Source organism: Oncorhynchus masou, chromosome 15 (assembly GCF_036934945.1).
Source record: "Oncorhynchus masou masou isolate Uvic2021 chromosome 15, UVic_Omas_1.1, whole genome shotgun sequence".
NCBI lineage: Eukaryota > Metazoa > Chordata > Actinopteri > Salmoniformes > Salmonidae > Oncorhynchus > Oncorhynchus masou.
Genome location: NC_088226.1, coordinates 60,212,329 through 60,233,643, shown reverse-complemented (window position 1 = coordinate 60,233,643; position 21,315 = coordinate 60,212,329). Strand labels below are relative to the sequence as shown.

The 21,315-nt window shown below is 36.5% G+C and overlaps 1 protein-coding gene across 2 annotated transcripts in view; it reads right to left on the bottom strand.

Moving 5' to 3' along the window:
• Positions 1–20,973, bottom strand: part of LOC135556569 (sodium- and chloride-dependent GABA transporter 2-like) — a 72,493-nt gene extending 51,520 nt beyond the window's left edge. Inside the window, exon 1 of one of the 2 annotated variants that reach the window (XM_064989874.1) lies at positions 20,894–20,973. In XM_064989874.1, coding sequence (XP_064845946.1) covers positions 20,894–20,969 — 76 coding nt within the window. In that variant the 5' untranslated portion in view covers positions 20,970–20,973. Of the gene's footprint in view, positions 1–4,280; positions 4,433–20,893 lie in introns of those variants that run through there. The other variant, XM_064989875.1, reaches the window with a different exon arrangement.
• Positions 20,974–21,315: the final 342 nt, after the last annotated feature.

Genomic DNA, 21,315 nt, shown 5'->3' with positions numbered 1-21,315 from the left:
CTGTCAGCCGACTGGATATCACTCTTACTGGCAGCCTTCTGGGTAGCACTCTTTCTACTCTTTCTGTCTAACTACTAGATATCACTCTTTCTGTCAGCCTAATGGATATCACTCTTTCTGTCAGCCTACTGGATATCACTCTTTCTGTCAGCCTAATGGATATCACTCTTACTGGCAGCCTTCTGGGTAGCACTCTTTCTACTCTTTCTGTCTAACTACTAGATATCACTCTTTCTGTCAGCCTAATGGATATCACTCTTTCTGTCAGCCTACTGGATATCACTCTTTCTGTCAGCCGACTGGATATCACTCTTACTGGCAGCCTTCTGGGTAGCACTCTTTCTGTCAGCCGACTGGATATCACTCTTACTGGCAGCCTTCTGGGTAGCACTCTTTCTGTCAGCCGACTGGATATCACTCTTACTGGCAGCCTTCTGGGTAGCACTCTTTCTGTCAGCCGACTGGATATCAGTCTTACTGGCAGCCTTCTGGGTAGCACTCTTTCTGTCAGCCGACTGGATATCAGTCTTACTGGCAGCCTTCTGGGTAGCACTCTTTCTGTCAGCCTAATGGATATCACTCTTTCTGTCAGCCTAATGGATATCACTCTTTCTGTCTGACTACTGGATATCACTCTTTCTGTCTGAATAGTGGATATCACTATTTCTGACTACCAGTGGTGGAAAAAGTACCCAGTTGTCATACTTGAGTAAAAGTAAAGATACCTTAATAGAAAATGATTCAAGTAAAAGTGAATGGCCCCCAGTAAAATACTACTTGAGCAAAAGTTTCAAAGTATTTGGTTTTAAACCAATTTCAGTGTCAAAAGTAAATGTAATTGATAAAGTATACTTAAGCATCAAAAGTAAAAGTATAAATACTTTCAAATTCCTTATATTAAGCAAACCAGACGGCAGAATTTTCATGTTTTAAAAATGTACGGATAGTCCCAGAAAACCCAGGGGTTATTATTTGACTGTGCACGTATATGTTTGTGTTCCTATGTGAGAATCTATGTGTGGGTTTGAATGCGTGTGTGTTCATGTCTGTTTAATCACGTGCTGTTCCTACTGCAGGTGTGGATTGATGGTGGCCCTCAGATCTTTTTCACCTACGCTGCCATCTTGGGAAATGTTCTCCATAAGATTTGCTTCATGACATTGTGAAATAATCATGGCTGTTGTGAATATAAGTGATTATGATTATTGGCATCATACAAAGATAGTCAGAGGATTTAGACTGCAAGTTCCAACCTGAATCACGATTATTTATAACAAACCTATTTTCATCACAGTTTTTGCCTAGGGGGCATAGGTATGCCACAAAGCTTCGTACGATACGCTCCGTTGACACACAAAACAGAAAAGTATTTGAAGTTTGGAACTAGATGTTCATAAACTTGTCTGAGGATGTTACAGCATGTCATCACACCCACCAGTGGTGAGATCCTGCTCTAGCTCATATTAACATCATTTAACCCTAAATTGGTTTTAGGTGGTTTGAACCACCAACTGATATACATTGGGTGTACAAAACATTAGGAACACATTCCTAATATTGAATTACACCCTCTTTTGCCCTCAATTAATCAGGGCATGAATTCCACAAGGTGTCGAAAGCGTTCCACAAGGATGCTGGCCCATGTTGACTCCAATGCTTCCCACAATTGTATCAAGTTAGTTGGATGTTCTTTGGGTAGTGGACCATTCTTGACACACAAGGGAAACTGTCGAGCGTGAAAAACCCAACAGCTTTGCAGTTCTTGGCACACTCAAACCTGTCCGCCTTGCACCTACAATCATACCCCGTTCAGCAATCTGAAAGTGCTTCATTCTTCTAGTATGTTGGAATATGTCAGGTAACTGTGATCATGCTTTGCATTTTCCACTGTACTGACGTTGACAGTTAACGTATGCATTAACCTGATGTTTGGTGACCTTACAGTCTGTCATCTGTCAGCGTGTCTAGAACTGATTGACTGAGTATTATTATGTTAGGACATCTCTTAATGAAGATGCACAGAGGCAATGCTATGACTGCATTAAAAACACTGTGTGTACAACACATTGGGAACAATCAGTGTAGATGAAGGGGAGGAGACAGGTTAAAGAAGGATTTTTAAGCCTTGAGAATATTGAGACATGAATTGTGTATGTGGACCATTCAGAGGGTGAATGGGAAAGACAAAAGATTTAAGTGGTCAATCAGTTCTAGACACGCTGACAGATGACAGACCTTAAGGTCTCCAAACATCAGGTTAATGCAAAATGGAAAAATGGAAAATGCAAAGCATGATCACAGTTACCTGACATATTCCAACATACTAGAAGAATGAAGCACTTTCAGATTGCCTGACAGGTGTATTGGATTTGAATTATGCAACCCATTACCAGACACGTTACGAAATTATAAAAATGTTAGATAAATTAACATCTCTGATCAAATTATTCCACACAAATTATTCTGTCTGAAATGATGTTTACGTTAAGACTGAGTGTGATACTGTACGTACATGTTTAAATTCTCCAATATCTGAGTCTCTTTGTTTGTCTGAGATAAGTCAAGTCAACACTTGGATCTGGGTGAAAACCATCATACTGATTGTGGTCAGAATGTACAAGGCACAAGGTCCTGGTTGAGTTAAGGACACAACTGAGTGAAAACCCCCAGTGAAAATGTAAACAATGACATTGATTTCCACCACAGGATCAGATCTGCTGGGTTGCTACTGTAGGGCCAAGTTTAACAAAACAAAAAAAAGCTGAATGTTTTAAGAACCAGAAATGTATATTAAAAACTATTACTGTACTCAATCTATTTGTATGCCCCTCACTTTGTCCGTCTGACAGAAAAAACAATAATATTTTAGACCGGTCCCATTATCCAGACACCTGCATCAGCTAAGTATAGCCAACAGAAAGTAGGGATGACTTCTCCTGTGGCTCTGGCTGCATCTATCATGGTAACACAATACATATGGATGATCTCACTGTATTCATGTTTAGAATTGATTGAGTAACTCTAGCAACAATATTGCATTAACATGGACTTACATACTACAGTAGTTTAGTAATTATTTTGTAATTGCATAATGGAGTTGAGGGGATGGTCCCACTTCAAACTAACTATAACTTATACATGTTTTATTAAGCACAAACGCCTACACAAGCATGGCATGGATCCATAACAAATCATCTAAAAGCTAGTGTCATACTATATAAAGGGTGTATAAAGGGTAACATAACAGCTCCTTATGTAGGGTGCTATAGCAGCTCCTTATGTACGGTGACATAACAGCTCCTTATAGAGGGTATCATAACAGATCCTTATGTAGGGTGACATAACATCTCCTTATGTAGGGTGACATAACAGCTCCTTATGTAGGGTAACATAACAGCTCCTTATGTAGGGTGACATAACATCTCCTTATGTAGGGTGACATAACAGCTCCTTATGTAGGGTAACATAACAGCTCCTTATAGAGGGTATCATAACAGATCCTTATGTAGGGTGACATAACAGCTCCTTATGTAGGGTGACATAACAGCTCCTTATGTAGGGTGCATAAACAAATGGAACATAACCCAACCCACTATACATTTAACTCTAAAGACAAAAGGGCAAGGCAAGTCATGCATGATTCTTATGTTATTCATTAGCTAAGGTTAACCAGGGCAGTTGGTATTGTTTCTAATGATACAGTAACACATTGCATTTCAATTGGTTTAGATGTTCAATGCATTTGTATGGATCCAACTGAATCTGCACACGTTTGTTAAGCAACCTGTCAACAGAGTGATTATGGACCTCATCACCAAAGGTTGTCAACAACAGACGACTTGTCAACCTTCCCTTCTTAAAGTATATCCATGACTTGCATGTCATAAAGACTGGATAAGATCCATGGACATTCGCTCCTCTCAATAGATCAACATCTAGACTATTCCTAACTTCAGTGACAGTTTTCATTATTACGCAATCAAAAAAGTGCCAAATAATGGGTCCCCAAATGTCTCAATAAGGAAGCATCATCAGGCCAGATGGGATATCTTCATAAAGACAAACCAAGCATGGCGCAGAGCCAACATCTAGGATTCAACAATACTCACTGAATATTCATCAAACTTAACCATTCAACAAAAAGTTATTTTTAGAAGAGTGCAAACTCATGCCAACCTAAAATGAAGCAGGCAATATGCCACTGTAATTGTGTATGATGATTTCACCAGTACAGATGCATGGAAAAGTAAGCATATTTTTTTCACCCAGTGCGTACTCACCTTTCATAGTGATGTAAAGACAGCCTTATGGTTTGAATGGTTAGCCAGTTATTGGCCTGTTGGTGTCCAGGTTGCACTATATAATGTGCATGGAGGGGCGGGGATCTCTGTAACTCCGAACTTTAGTTCAGCCTTCAATGAGCTTCTCGTCAACTTTTCTCTGCACCCTCTTCTAGCCCCCTTCCTCTAGTTCCATTCAGAAACCCCCACACACATCCCCCCCTCTTCCACCCCACACACACACACACACACACACACACACACACACTCAATGCAGCACACTAGAGGTCTGTGCCTTCTCTGTGTGGTGGGTCGATTGCATAACCTTGGAAACACACATTCTCCCAGGGTCTCTCTCTCGGTCTATAGTGGGAGGGGGAGGTGGGACTGGGTTCAATATTGTGTTCAGCCTTATAGATCTCCCTAAATACATTACAGACTGACACACACAGGCATGCATACAGGCACACACACGCACACATACACCGTCGCACCCCAAAGAGCCCCATCCAACCCCATCATATATTCCTCCAGTCAAGTGAGATTTCTAAGCTGTCTGCACTGACTGATTGTAATTAAAACATCACTCCTGCTTAGTGAAGCCCCTGCTCCCAAACACATCCCCGATTCATCCCCCGGAAAATAGACCGGATCCCTTCCTCACAGGCCCAGCACCCCATTCACAACATTTTCCCACCACATGGGGCTAGAGTGGCCCAGTTCAGGGCATTTGTTTGAAGGTTGTGGACCTTAACAATCCAGAGGCCTTTTCTGGGGTTGACGTGTTCTGGCATTTTCTGCCTTGCAGGTTCTTTTGGGGTGAGGGCATTTTGTTTCTCCCTCCCTCCATTTTCTTTTTCAAATTGCATTAGTATTCTAGTCAAGGACAGAAGTTTGCTTTCCCTCAACCTGCAGTTGTTTGACTTAGTTGTACTTGTATTCAGGGTCTTGGAGCGACCGTAAATTAGAGATACAGCTTGGCTTTGCCAGATAACTATCTAGCTTTCCAGGAATTAACCCCATGTGAAATCAACAAATGACCTATCTGCATAGTAGATTTGACTACATTTATAATCTACATCTTTAATTATGCTAACGATTACTCCCAGTGCCTTACATTGTATGGGGGGGGGGGTAGCTCAACCCTTCCACCACCAAACTGCATCTAGTTCATACTGTAGGCATAGAGGTCCTGTGCATTGTATATGATTTGCAACAGATCCTCAGGGAAGATAATTACCAGTAGAGAGCCCTATAGAGCTTTACAGAAGACAGCATTGACCTTTAACTAACATAACCAATACTGTTGTCAATGAAATTGTGTTACACAAACACCACATTTTTCTGCCAAACGGATGGGATGACGTTTCATCAGTAATTGTAACCTTTGGCAGAGTTATCCTAAAGCATGCTCCTTGTAGTAGCTTGACATTGGATCGTTCCTCTTATCATTAAACTGTATGCTGTGTCACCATGACTCCCTATACAAGGACCTAATAATCTAAACAGGATACATCTACAGGTACAATTGAGAATATTGTCGGTTGGACAAGGTGGTTTCATGTCCTACGCTTCCCCGCCTTCAAACCATAGGTATGCCCAGATCTATCAAATATAGAATGACCATGATATCAACATAATCCATCCACTTCCTCAAGTGCACATGATCAGGTTGTATGATATGTTTTGAAGGTCAACTTACACATGATAAAGGGAGTCAAGACAGTGTCAGGCCTAGATTTGCAAAATCAAAGCAAAAACAACTGCTTCAGGTCATCATAGTTCAGTCCTGTTTACGAGGAAAGCTTCATTAATTGCCCACACATTCCATTCTTTGAAAAATGGCCAAAGACCTGATGATTTCCACCGGTCTAAAACAACATAAAGAGTAAAAAACGGTCCAACAACAATGAATTGTATTTCCCTTCATCCTCCCCCATTTTAGTTAGTTTCCTGCTGTTCTTCACTGTACTGCCACAGGTCGCTGATCGGAGTCTCAAAATTACACCGTATTCCCTATGCAGTGCACTACTTTTGACAAGGGCCCACAGGGCTCCGGTCAAAAGTAGTGCACTACATAGAGAATAGGGTGCTATTTGGTACTAGGGAATAGGGTGCTATTTGGCACTATATAGGGAATAGGGTGCTATTTGGGACTCTGTGTCTGTCCGCCAGGCTGAAGACGCTGCCCTGTCTTTCCTTGTTACAATCAGCCTGTCCTGTTCATAACAACCATGCTGTTCATTAGGAGGTTTAAGCATGCGGCTCCAGGTCTCCTGTCGTGAAGGAAGGCAGTTTAGGCCTGATCTGTAGTCTGACTGTGAGACACAGTTGGAAGGTTTGCTCAGAAAGATTCCCATAGAGCCCTGCTTTATCTTAATTTAACTAGTTTGTTGCACCAAGAGGTCATGATTATCCATATATAGTGATTCTTTGATAATCTTTCCCCCAGTCTGATTTAGAGCCTGGTCTTGCCCAATAGGTTCCAACGGTTTGTTGGCATAGTAGAGGGAAAGAGTACATATACACGTGTTCCTGAGAGTCTTATCTTTCAGTGATGGGGTCATAATATTTTTTAGCTTTAACCATTGAAAAGATCCACATTTGAAGGAAGAAAACAGAAACTGCACTCTGTTTATAACAACCATGTCTAGCGGCTACCGGAGGTTACTGATCTAACCCCAGTTCTATGAACGAAGCGCACATTTTCTCTCGCAACCCCATTTTCAAACCAGGCGACCCCACATCTCTAGTTTGGGAAACCCTGCCCGGCAAGGTCTGCAGCCTGCTGGTTCTCTGTTCTACGTGATAGTTAATTGCACCCAGTCTAAATCAGTCCCTAATTAGAAGGGAACAATGAAAGAATGCAGAGGAACTGGCTTTGAGGTCAAGAGTTGAGTTTGAGGGATCTATAGCTCAGTCAGAGTGTCAGTTACACATTGATTGGTAACGGTTAAGCTAGTGGTTATGTAGCCTGCCCTGAGTGCCAGTCTCTTTCTGCTTTCTTGCCAACTCCTTGTCACTCATTGTTACATGTTTAGCATGACAATTCCATAAGAAGTTGGCAAGAGAGCAGAAGCAGACCAGCACTCAGACGAGTGGTTATGGTCATTAAACATAGATTTTTCTGTTGTGAAACCAAGTGGTTTTGGGTTGTATAAGCTCGGGGGATCAGGCGGCTTGCGAGGCAAGGCAGTATTCCTCTCACAGGTGCTTCCAGTGTTTAGAATAAAGTGTGCGTGGTGTGGGTGGCAGCTGTTTTGTACACAAAGACACTGCGTAAACATTGCTATGGTAGATTTGATTGAATCCGGCCAAAATCCCTTTGACCAATCAAGTGAGAAAGACCTGACATTCACCTCATCTCACCTACAACAAATATCAGACTTAACAGACTATCATAACAACAGACATAACAGACTATCATAACAACAGACATAACAGACTATCATAACAACAGACATAACAGACTATCATAACAACAGACATAACAGACTATTATAACAACAGATATAACAGACTATTATAACAACAGACATAACAGACTATTATAACAACAGACATAACAGACTATTATAACAACAGACATAACAGACTATTATAACAACAGACATAACAGACTATTATAACAACAGACATAACAGACTATTATAACAACAGATATAACAGACTATTATAACAACAGACATAACAGACTATTATAACAACAGACATAACAGACTATTATAACAACAGACATAACAGACTATTATAACAACAGACATAACAGACTATTATAACAACAGACATAACAGACTATTATAACAACAGACATAACAGACTATCATAACAATAGACATAACAGACTATTATAACAACAGATATAACAGACTATTATAACAACAGACATAACAGACTATTATAACAACAGACATAACAGACTATTATAACAACAGACATAACAGACTATTATAACAATATACATAACAGACTATCATAACAACAGACATAACAGACTATTATAACAACAGACATAACAGACTATCATAACAACAGACATAACAGACTATTATAACAACAGACATAACAGACTATCATAACAACAGATATAACAGACGATCATAACAATAGATATAACAGACGATCATAACAATAGACATAACAGACTATTATAACAATAGACATAACAGACTATTATAACAATAGACATAACAGACTATCATAACAACAGACATAACAGACGATCATAACAACAGACATAACAGACGATCATAACAATAGATATAACAGACTATTATAACAACAGACATAACAGACTATCATAACAACAGACATAACAGACTATTATAACAATAGACATAACAGACTATTATAACAACAGACATAACAGACTATTATAACAACAGACATAACAGACTATTATAACAAAAGATATAACAGACTATCATAACAACAGACATAACAGACTATCATAACAACAGACATAACAGACTATCATAACAACAGACATAACAGACTATTATAACAATAGACATAACAGACTATTATAACAACAGACATAACAGACTATTATAACAACAGACATAACAGACTATTATAACAACAGACATAACAGACTATTATAACAACAGACATAACAGACTATTATAACAACAGATATAACAGACTATTATAACAACAGACATAACAGACTATTATAACAACAGACATAACAGACTATTATAACAACAGACATAACAGACTATTATAACAACAGACATAACAGACTATTATAACAACAGACATAACAGACTATTATAACAACAGACATAACAGACTATCATAACAATAGACATAACAGACTATTATAACAACAGATATAACAGACTATTATAACAACAGACATAACAGACTATTATAACAACAGACATAACAGACTATTATAACAACAGACATAACAGACTATTATAACAATATACATAACAGACTATCATAACAACAGACATAACAGACTATTATAACAACAGACATAACAGACTATCATAACAACAGACATAACAGACTATTATAACAACAGACATAACAGACTATCATAACAACAGATATAACAGACGATCATAACAATAGATATAACAGACGATCATAACAATAGACATAACAGACTATTATAACAATAGACATAACAGACTATTATAACAATAGACATAACAGACTATCATAACAACAGACATAACAGACGATCATAACAACAGACATAACAGACGATCATAACAATAGATATAACAGACTATTATAACAACAGACATAACAGACTATCATAACAACAGACATAACAGACTATCATAACAACAGACATAACAGACTATCATAACAACAGACATAACAGACTATTATAACAATAGACATAACAGACTATTATAACAACAGACATAACAGACTATTATAACAACAGACATAACAGACTATTATAACAATATACATAACAGACTATCATAACAACAGACATAACAGACTATTATAACAACAGACATAACAGACTATTATGACAATATACATAACAGACTATTATAACAATAGACATAACAGACTATCATAACAACAGACATAACAGACTATCATAACAACAGACATAACAGACTATCATAACAACAGACATAACAGACTATCATAACAACAGACATAACAGACTATCATAACAACAGACATAACAGACGATCATAACAATAGATATAACAGACTATTATAACAACAGACATAACAGACTATTATAACAACAGACATAACAGACTATCATAACAATAGACATAACAGACTATTATAACAACAGACATAACAGACTATTATAACAATAGACATAACAGACTATTATAACAACAGACATAACAGACGATCATAACAATAGATATAACAGACGATCATAACAATAGACATAACAGACTATTATAACAATAGACATAACAGACTATCATAACAACAGACATAACAGACTATCATAACAACAGACATAACAGACGATCATAACAACAGACATAACAGACGATCATAACAACAGATATAACAGACTATTATAACAACAGACATAACAGACTATCATAACAACAGACATAACAGACTATCATAACAACAGACATAACAGACTATCATAACAACAGACATAACAGACTATTATAACAATAGACATAACAGACTATTATAACAACAGACATAACAGACTATTATAACAACAGACATAACAGACTATTATAACAATATACATAACAGACTATCATAACAACAGACATAACAGACTATTATAACAACAGACATAACAGACTATTATGACAATATACATAACAGACTATTATAACAATAGACATAACAGACTATCATAACAACAGACATAACAGACTATCATAACAACAGACATAACAGACTATCATAACAACAGACATAACAGACTATCATAACAACAGACATAACAGACTATCATAACAACAGACATAACAGACGATCATAACAATAGATATAACAGACTATTATAACAACAGACATAACAGACTATTATAACAACAGACATAACAGACTATCATAACAATAGACATAACAGACTATTATAACAACAGACATAACAGACTATTATAACAATAGACATAACAGACTATTATAACAACAGACATAACAGACGATCATAACAATAGACATAACATACTATTATAACAATAGACATAACAGACTATTATAACAATATACATAACAGACTATCATAACAACAGACATAACAGACTATTATAACAATAGACATAACAGACTATTATAACAATAGACATAACAGACTATTATAACAACAGACATAACAGACTATTATAACAATAGACATAACAGACTATTATGACAATAGACATTGCAGACTATCATAACAATATACATAACAGACTATTATAACAATAGACATAACAGACTATCATAACAATAGACATAACAGACTATTATAACAACAGACATAACAGACTATTATAACAATAGACATAACAGACTATTATAACAATAGACATAACAGACTATTATAACAACAGACATAACAGACGATCATAACAATAGACATAACAGACTATTATAACAACAGACATAACAGACTATTATAACAACAGACATAACAGACGATCATAACAATAGACATAACAGACTATTATAACAATAGACATAACAGACTATTATAACAATAGACATAGCAGACTATCATAACAATAGACATAACAGACTATTATAACAACAGACATAACAGACGATCATAACAATAGACATAACAGACTATTATAACAACAGACATAACAGACTATCATAACAACAGACATAACAGACTATTATAACAATATACATAACAGACTATCATAACAACAGACATAACAGACTATCATAACAATAGACATAACAGACTATTATAACAACAGACATAACAGACGATCATAACAATAGACATAACAGAAGAACTATCAATACAGACATACACTGCTGTTCAAAAGTTTGGAGTCACTTAGAAATGTCCTTGTTTAGGAAAGAAAAGCAAAAATTTTATCCATTAAAATAACATTAAAAAACAGCAGATTTTTAATGGAATATGTGCGTACATAGGCACACAGAGGCCCAATATCAGCAACCATCACTCCTGTGTTCCAATGGCACGTTGTGTTAGCTAATCCAAGTTTATCATTTTAAAAGGCTAATTGATCATTAGAAAACCCTTTTGCAATTATGTTAGCACAGCTGAAAACTGTTGTGCTGATTAAAGAAACAATAAAACTGGCCTTCTTTAGACCAGTTGAGTATTTGGAGCAACAGCATTTGTGTGAGCAAAAGTCCTTTCTTCTGAAACTCGTCAGTCTATTCTTGTTCTGAGAAATTAATGTTATTCCATGCGAGAAATTGCCAAGAAACTGAGGATCTCGTACAACGCAAACTGGCTCTAACCAGAATAGGAGTGGGAGGCCCCGGTGCACAACTGAGCAAGAGAACAAGTACATTAGAGTGTCCAGTTTGAGTAACAGATGCCTCTCAAGTCCTCAACTGGCAGGTTCATGAAATAGTACCCGCAAAACACCAGTCTCAACGTCAACAGTGAAGAGGCGACGCCAGGATGCTGGCCTTCTAGGCAGAGTTGCAAAGAAAAAGCTATATCTCAGAGTGGCCAGTGAAAATAAAAAATAAAGATGGGTAAAAGAGCACAGACACTGGACAGATGAACTCTGCCTAGAAGGAGAGCATCCCGGAGTCACCTCTTCACTGTTGACGTTGAGACTGGTGTTTTGCAGGTACTATTTAATGAAGCTGCCAGTTGAGGACTTGTGAGTCATCTGTTTCTCAAACTAGACACTCTAATGTACTTGTCCTCTTGTTCAGTTGTACACTGGGGCCTCCCACTCCTCTTTCTATTCTGGTTAGAGCCAGTTTGCGCTGTTCTGTGAAGGGAGTAGTACACAGAGTTGTACGAGATCTTCAGTTTCTTAGCAATTTCTCGCATGAAATAGCCTTCATTTCTCACAACAAGAATAGACTGACAAGTTTCGGAATGAAAGTTTTTCGTTTCAGGCCATTTTGAGCATGTAATCGAACCCACAATGCTGTTGTTCCAGATACTCAACTAGTCTAAAGGCCATCTTTATTGCTTTTTTAATCAGAACAACAGTTTTCAGCTGTGCTAACATAATCGCAAAATGGTTTTCTAATGATCAATTAGCCTTATAAAATTATAAACTTGGATTAGCTAACACAACGTGCCATTGGAACATAGTTGCTGATAATGGGCCTCTGTACGCCTATGTACATATTCCATTAAAAATCTGCCGTTTCCAGCTACAATAGTCATTTCGAACATTAACAATGCAAACAAAATTTCTGATCAATTCAATATTTTTTTAATGGACAAAGAATGTGCTTTTCTTTCAAAAACAAGGACATTTCTAAGTGACACCAAACTGTTGAACGGTAGTGTAATAGAACAAACAGTTACAAACATCCAGATAGCATGACACTGCTCAGCATCAGCATCAACTGAGTCAATTTGAAAAACAAACAACCAACGTCATATAGGGGCATTTAAGGTACAGAGACTGTCAAATGTTTGCATTGACGTAACACCTGCATTGACTTACCCAACATGATAAGGCAGGATGGGGTAAAGATTCCAAAACTGTTTTGAGGGACAGTTCAACACCTATGATCTTTGGCGAACCAGATTGTCAACTGAATTTGTACTCCCATTGACGTCAGTGAATGATTAAGTGAAATACGATTTAAGTGGAAGATAAGATTCATACCTATCTATGTCAGGTTATGTTATGCTTACAATCGACTCTCTCACACTAAACCGGTCGTGCTGATACACTCCCATCTTCTTACAGAATTGCATGAATCTGTACACTACACCAGAGTTCTCACTCAGAAGTCAACTTGAAGTGCATTTATTGGTTGGGGCTGCGATGTGGCCGAATAACAATGTTATGAGACTAGTGTTATACTTAAGAATAGTGTTATAACTAAGACTAGTATTATAACTAAGACTAGTATTATAACTAAGACTAGTATTATACCTAAGACTAGTATTATAACTAAGACTAGTATTATACCTAAGACTAGTGTTATAACTAAGACTAGTGTTATACCTAAGACTAGTATTATACCTAAGACTAGTATTATAACTAAGACTAATATTATACCTAAGACTAGTAGTATACCTAAGACTAGTATTATAACTAAGACTAGTATTATAACTAAGACTAGTATTATAACTAAGACTAGTATTATACCTAAGACTAGTGTTATAACTAAGACTAGTATTATAACTAAGACTAGTTTTATACCTAAGACTAGTGTTATAACTAAGACTAGTGTTATAACTAAGACTAGTATTATACCTAAGACTAGTATTATAACTAAGACTAGTATTATAACTAAGACTAGTATTATACCTAAGACTAGTGTTATAACTAAGACTAGTGTTATACCTAAGACTAGTATTATAACTAAGACTAGTATTATACCTAAGACTAGTGTTATAACTAAGACTAGTGTTATACCTAAGACTAGTATTATAACTAAGACTAGTATTATACCTAAGACTAGTATTATACCTAAGACTAGTAATTATAACTAAGACTAGTATTATACCTAAGACTAGTATTATACCTAAGACTAGTAATTATAACTAAGACTAGTATTATAACTAAGTCTAGTGTTATAACTAAGACTAGTGTTATAACTAAGACTAGTGTTATACCTAAGACTAGTATTATAACTAAGACTAGTATTATAACTAAGACTAGTATTATAACTAAGACTAGTGTTATACCTAAGACTAGTGTTATACCTAAGACTAGTATTATACCTAAGACTAGTGTTATACCTAAAACTAGTGTTATACCTAAGACTAGTGTTATAACTAAGACTAGTATTATACCTAAGACTAGTGTTATACCTAAGACTAGTATTATAAAAAATAAAATACATTTTTTTTTTACCTGTATTTTACTAGGCAAGTCAGTTAAGAACAAATTCTTATTTTCAATGACGGCCGAGGAACAGTGGGTTAACTGCCTGTTCAGGGGCAGAATGACAGATTTGTACCTTGTCAGCTCGGGGGTTTGAACTTGCAACCTTCCGGTTACTAGTCCAACGCTCTTAACCACTAGGCTACCCTGCCGCCTAAGACTAGTGTTATACCTAAGACTAGTGTTATACCTAAGACTAGTGTTATACCTAAGACTAGTGTTATAACTAAGACTAGTAATTATAACTAAGACTAGTGTTATACCTAAGACTAGTGTTATAACTAAGACTAGTGTTATACCTAAGACTAGTAATTATAACTAAGACTAGTGTTATACCTAAGACTAGTGTTATACCTAAGACTAGTGTTATACCTAAGACTAGTAATTATAACTAAGACTAGTGTTATACCTAAGACTAGTATTATAACTAAGACTAGTGTTATACCTAAGACTAGTGTTATACCTAAGACTAGTAATTATAACTAAGACTAGTGTTATACCTAAGACTAGTATTATACCTAAGACTAGTGTTATACCTAAGACTAGTGTTATACCTAAGACTAGTATTATAACTAAGACTAGTGTTATACCTAAGACTAGTGTTATACCTAAGACTAGTGTTATACCTAAGACTAGTAGTATAACTAAGACTAGTGTTATACCTAAGACTAGTGTTATACCTAAGACTAGTGTTATACCTAAGACTAGTGTTATACCGAAGACTAGTATTATAACTAAGACTAGTGTTATACCTAAGACTAGTGTTATACCTAAGACTAGTGTTATACCTAAGACTAGTGTTATACCTAAGACTAGTATTATAACTAAGACTAGTATTATACCTAAGACTAGTGTTATACCTAAAACTAGTGTTATACCTAAGACTAGTGTTATAACTAAGACTAGTATTATACCTAAGACTAGTGTTATACCTAAGACTAGTATTATAAAAAATAAAATACATTTTTTTTTTACCTGTATTTTACTAGGCAAGTCAGTTAAGAACAAATTCTTATTTTCAATGACGGCCGAGGAACAGTGGGTTAACTGCCTGTTCAGGGGCAGAACGACAGATTTGTACCTTGTCAGCTCGGGGGTTTGAACTTGCAACCTTCCGGTTACTAGTCCAACGCTCTTAACCACTAGGCTACCCTGCCGCCTAAGACTAGTGTTATACCTAAGACTAGTGTTATACCTAAGACTAGTGTTATACCTAAGACTAGTGTTATACCTAAGACTAGTGTTATACCTAAGACTAGTGTTATAACTAAGACTAGTAATTATAACTAAGACTAGTGTTATAACTAAGACTAGTATTATAACTAAGACTAGTTTTATACCTAAGACTAGTGTTATAACTAAGACTAGTGTTATAACTAAGACTAGTATTATACCTAAGACTAGTATTATAACTAAGACTAGTAATTATAACTAAGACTAGTGTTATACCTAAGACTAGTATTATACCTAAGACTAGTGTTATACCTAAGACTAGTGTTATACCTAAGACTAGTGTTATACCTAAGACTAGTGTTATACCTAAGACTAGTGTTAAACCTAAGACTAGTGTTATACCTAAGACTAGTATTATAACTAAGACTAGTGTTATACCTAAGACTAGTGTTATACCTAAGACTAGTGTTATACCTAAGACTAGTGTTATACCTAAGACTAGTATTATAACTAAGACTAGTGTTATACCTAAGACTAGTGTTATACCTAAGACTAGTGTTATACCTAAGACTAGTGTTATACCTAAGACTAGTGTTATACCTAAGACTAGTATTATAACTAAGACTAGTGTTATACCTAAGACTAGTGTTATACCTAAGACTAGTGTTATACCTAAGACTAGTGTTATACCTAAGACTAGTAGTATAACTAAGACTAGTGTTATACCTAAGACTAGTGTTATACCTAAGACTAGTGTTATACCTAAGACTAGTGTTATACCTAAGACTAGTGTTATACCGAAGACTAGTATTATAACTAAGACTAGTGTTATACCTAAGACTAGTGTTATACCTAAGACTAGTGTTATACCTAAGACTAGTGTTATACCTAAGACTAGTATTATAACTAAGACTAGTGTTATACCTAAGACTAGTGTTATACCTAAGACTAGTGTTATACCTAAGACTAGTATTATAACTAAAACTGGAGATACTTCTGCAGTCTCTGATTATTGTAATTATTTGCTAAATGTGTTAAATACAACTAAGGCACAGTTTTTCGTGGCAAAGTACAGTGATGGGATAATCAGCATTTCTTGTCATAGGTTTTCATTCATTGTCAAATAGAGCCCCCTGGTGGCCTTTTGTTACTGTCATAATGACTGTATTAAAGCCCATATATGCAGTTCAGACAATAACAAAGCAGACACCCCTCCACTGTTTTTGGTAAACAGCTGAGGGAAGGGGCCAGAGAAATGTAACCCCTCTCAAATTCATATGCAGTGCTATGTATTTGCAAGAACTGACCATCCATGATGATGAAAAAATCTTACAAAATGTCAAACTTCAAAATCTAAAATCAAGAAAAATAACAGAAGCATCATCACTTAATGCGCACAAAATAATATCTAGCACTAATGCAGAAGTAGCAATGCTTTTTCACGACATCATGAATGAATCAAAACAGGCCTTAGGCAAACGCCCATAGAAATAAGAATGAATGCCTGAGGCAGTCATCGGGCTGTCTGTCACTCGCGTACCAGTCACGGAATAATGCAACAAGCAACAATAACCGCCTAAACAACTGGGACACCCTCTTTTCATGCCACTTCGATACAAAGTGAATTTTGTAGCAGGTTAGGAGAGCATTGTCGTTAACCATAACCCTTTTCCCAACTGTCTCCTAACCTGCTACCTTAATTCCAATTGGAAATGCTTAATGGTTGTGTTTTTGTAATGATTTGCGCCAACTGGCTTATGAATGGGTTGCTTTTAACAATATGCCAATTACAGTCGCTGTCCTTTCAACTATTACTTCCAATTGCAAACATATTTTATCACTTTCAGCACACAAAGGAACTGGTGATCTAAAGTTTAAATGCAACAATGTTTCACAAATATTTTCTTCAAAGAGATAGCTAACAGCAAGAGAGCTGCAAAAATATTCTAAAAACAGTCTCACACATCACCCCAAGTCAAAATGTGATTGGTTGATTTCCCTGTCACTCCAAAATTCTGCACTAATACAGTTGAATGTCAGATGCCTTCTGTCTAAATTATGAGGGCCTAGCCAATTACTGACTTAGCTAGCTAGATTTTTCCCCCATAGACCACCAAAGACAAATCCTGATTGGATCTTTTTTTTCTATTCAGAGTTAACCCATAGAAATAAGAATGAATAAAACAGGCTTGGAACCTCTAACCCTGGCAATTTGACTGGTAAACTCATGGGTACACTCACAATGGCTTTCTAGTATTGTTATGCATAATTTCCATGGTAATGTAGAATGTTCATTCAAATGATGCCAACTGATGTGGCTTATGCAATGGAATATATTTTTTTGCAATGTTATTTGAGTTGTTTCAACAAATCACAGCACAGATTGATGGGTACTCTGCCTACTTTTACTTCCTACTTTTACTTCCTGCTTTTACTTCCTGCTTTTACTTCCTGCTTTTACTTCCTGCTTTTAATTCCTGCTTTTACTTCCTGCTTTGCTCCTATGGGTACACTCGCAATGTCCGCCAGTCCACCCATTATGATAGCGTTCATTCTTATTTCTATGGTTAAGTTTTCCCTTTCCAACACAAACTAAAGAGATGGAATCAGAATCTAATTTCAATTATAGATAATATTAAATAGAAATTTGAACAAAAATAAGAAAATATATGTAAATAACAAATGTTTTTTTTAAATATATAAAAAATAATAAATTATTTTTGCACAGATTGCCACTTTAACTCAAAGAAATATAGACTACTAAAGTATGGTTACACAAAAACAATGAAACATGTTTAGTGTTCAGGGACAGCAGATATAACTTGGCTGTCATCTAAATCTGGTGCAACGCATCACTTCCCAGACCCTGAAATGTATGTTTTGTTGTACATTGTCCCTGCCAAATAAATGTAATAAATACAAAATCATATGAAAAATATAATAGGGGTAAAGGAATACATGGAATTCTATTGGCAGGCTAAATATTCATTGTGAAATGGGTATTCAGGATGGTCACTCCACCTGTGGGAAAAAACAACAACACACCTACTGTTTTCCCTCATCAATCTACACCCAATAACCCATAATGACAAAGCAAAAACAGGTTTTTAGAAATGTTAGCAAATGTATATTTAAAAAAATTATGAAATATTACATTTGCATAGGTATTCAGCCTCGAGGTTTGGGTATGATGCTACAAGCTTTGCACACCTGTATTTAGGGAGTTTCTCACATTCTTCTCTGCAGATCCTCTCAAGCTCTGTCAGGTTGGATGGGGAGCATCGCTGCACGGCTATTTTCAGGTCTCTCCAGAGATGTTAGAACAGGGTCAAGTACGGGCTTTGGCTGGGCCACTCAAGGACATTCAGAGTCTTGTTCCGAAGCCACTCCTGGGTTGTCTTGGCTGTGTGCTTAGGGTTGTGGTCCTGTTGGAAGGTGATCCTTTGCCCCAGTTTTCATCAAGGATTTCACTTTATTTTGCGCCGTTCATCTTTCCCTAGATCTTGACTAGTCTCGCAGTTCCTGCCGCTGCAAAACATCTCAACAACATGACGTTGCCACCATCATGCTTCACCGTAGAGATGGTGCCAGGATTCCTCTAGACATGACACAGTTTGGCATGACGGCCAGCTCTAATAAGAGTCGTGGTGGTTCCAAACTTCTTCCATTTAAGAAGGATGGCGGGCACTGTGTTCTTGGGGACCGTCAATGCTGCAAAAATCCGCAGATCTGTGCCTCGACACAATCCTGTCTCTGAGCTCTACGGACAATTCCTTCGACCTCAGCTTGGTTTTTGCTCTGACATGCACTGTCAACTGTGGGACCTTATATAGACAGGTGTGTGCCTTTCCAAATAATTTCAAATCAGTTGAATGTAGAAGTTGTAGAAACATCTCAAGGATGATCAATGGAAACTCAATTTCGAGTCTCATAGCAAAGGGTCTGAATAGTTTTGTAAATAAGGTATTTCAGTTTTTCAATTTCTAAAAACCTGTTTTCACTTTGTTGTTATGAGGTAATGTCTGTAGATTGATGAGGATTTTATTGTATTTTAGAATAAGGCTGTAACGTAACACAATGTGGAAAAAGGGGAAGGGGTCTGAGAACTTTCCGAATGCACTGTAGGTAGTAGTTCAATATGACCAACCAGACCTAGGTTCAAATACTATTTTTAAATATTTCAAATACTTTAGCTGTGCTTGATTGAGCTTACCTGCTGCAATGGAACCAATAGAAAGGTCCCCAAAATACAAACAAATACAAAGGAATATCATCTGATATATTTGAAATACATTTAGGACAAGTTTACCGGACAAAGATTACGCTTGTTCCTGGACTAAAAAGGACTTTCAATTATGAATCGCCATTGAACATGCTTCTAATTCTTAGTCAAGGACTAGGTATCTGTGCCAGGGAAACTGATCCTTAAAGTATACTATTGTTCTGCGATAGAACATTTTAAGTGACATTGAAGTGTTTAAATCAACAAGCGTTAAAAGAACGTCACCTTTACATAGACAAACATGTCTTCTCTTTTGATGGTTCCATCTGCAAATTTCTCTCATGGCTTGACCTACTTTGTGCTCGTTGAAATACATCAAAGCCTCATCAGTGTCTGTATCCCATATCTATTGTATCCTTCACACAGTTTAACTCTGTGCCTCTGGGTGACTGTCAAAAAACATAGTTAACATACTGAATTTACAAGGAAAAAACAATGATCAAGTTGATTTATATGTTGAATCCAGAGACATTATCTAGGGCCTTCTCTGTTTATAACTAGTAATAGTTAATAATTAATGATGTGCAAAGTATTCATGCTGGAGTTTCTCCTTTGTCAAATAGTTTTCTCCCATGCACAGTGAGCATGCGCATCCTAAACATGCAAGACACTATAATAATAAAGTAAGTCAAATCAAATCATGCTCTTGGTGCTCTTTAAAAAAAATAGGTTTCTCTTACCGTCTGTGGATCTCCATAAGTCCCACGAGGGGAATCTGGTTCCCATCACTGAGAAAATCACTGTGGTTCTCAGCATTAGGTTCATCTCTGAGTCTGTCTGTCTGTCTAGACCAATGTTGTATATAAAGCCTGGATTGCTGATGCTATGTTTTGGCCAATGAAAGGCTTTGAAGCCACCGGTCGGCCATATTGGCACACAGCAGACCTCCAAAGGAATGAATAGAATTCTACAGTATTTCAATCAAATATTTCAAGGCTTAAATTACAGTCGTGGCCAAAAGTTTTGAGAATGACACAAATATTAATTTACACAAACTCTACTGCCTCAGTTTATATGATGGCAATTTGCATATACTCCAGAATGTTATGAAGAGTGATCAGATGAATTGCAAATAATTGCAAAGTCCCTCCTTGCCATGCAA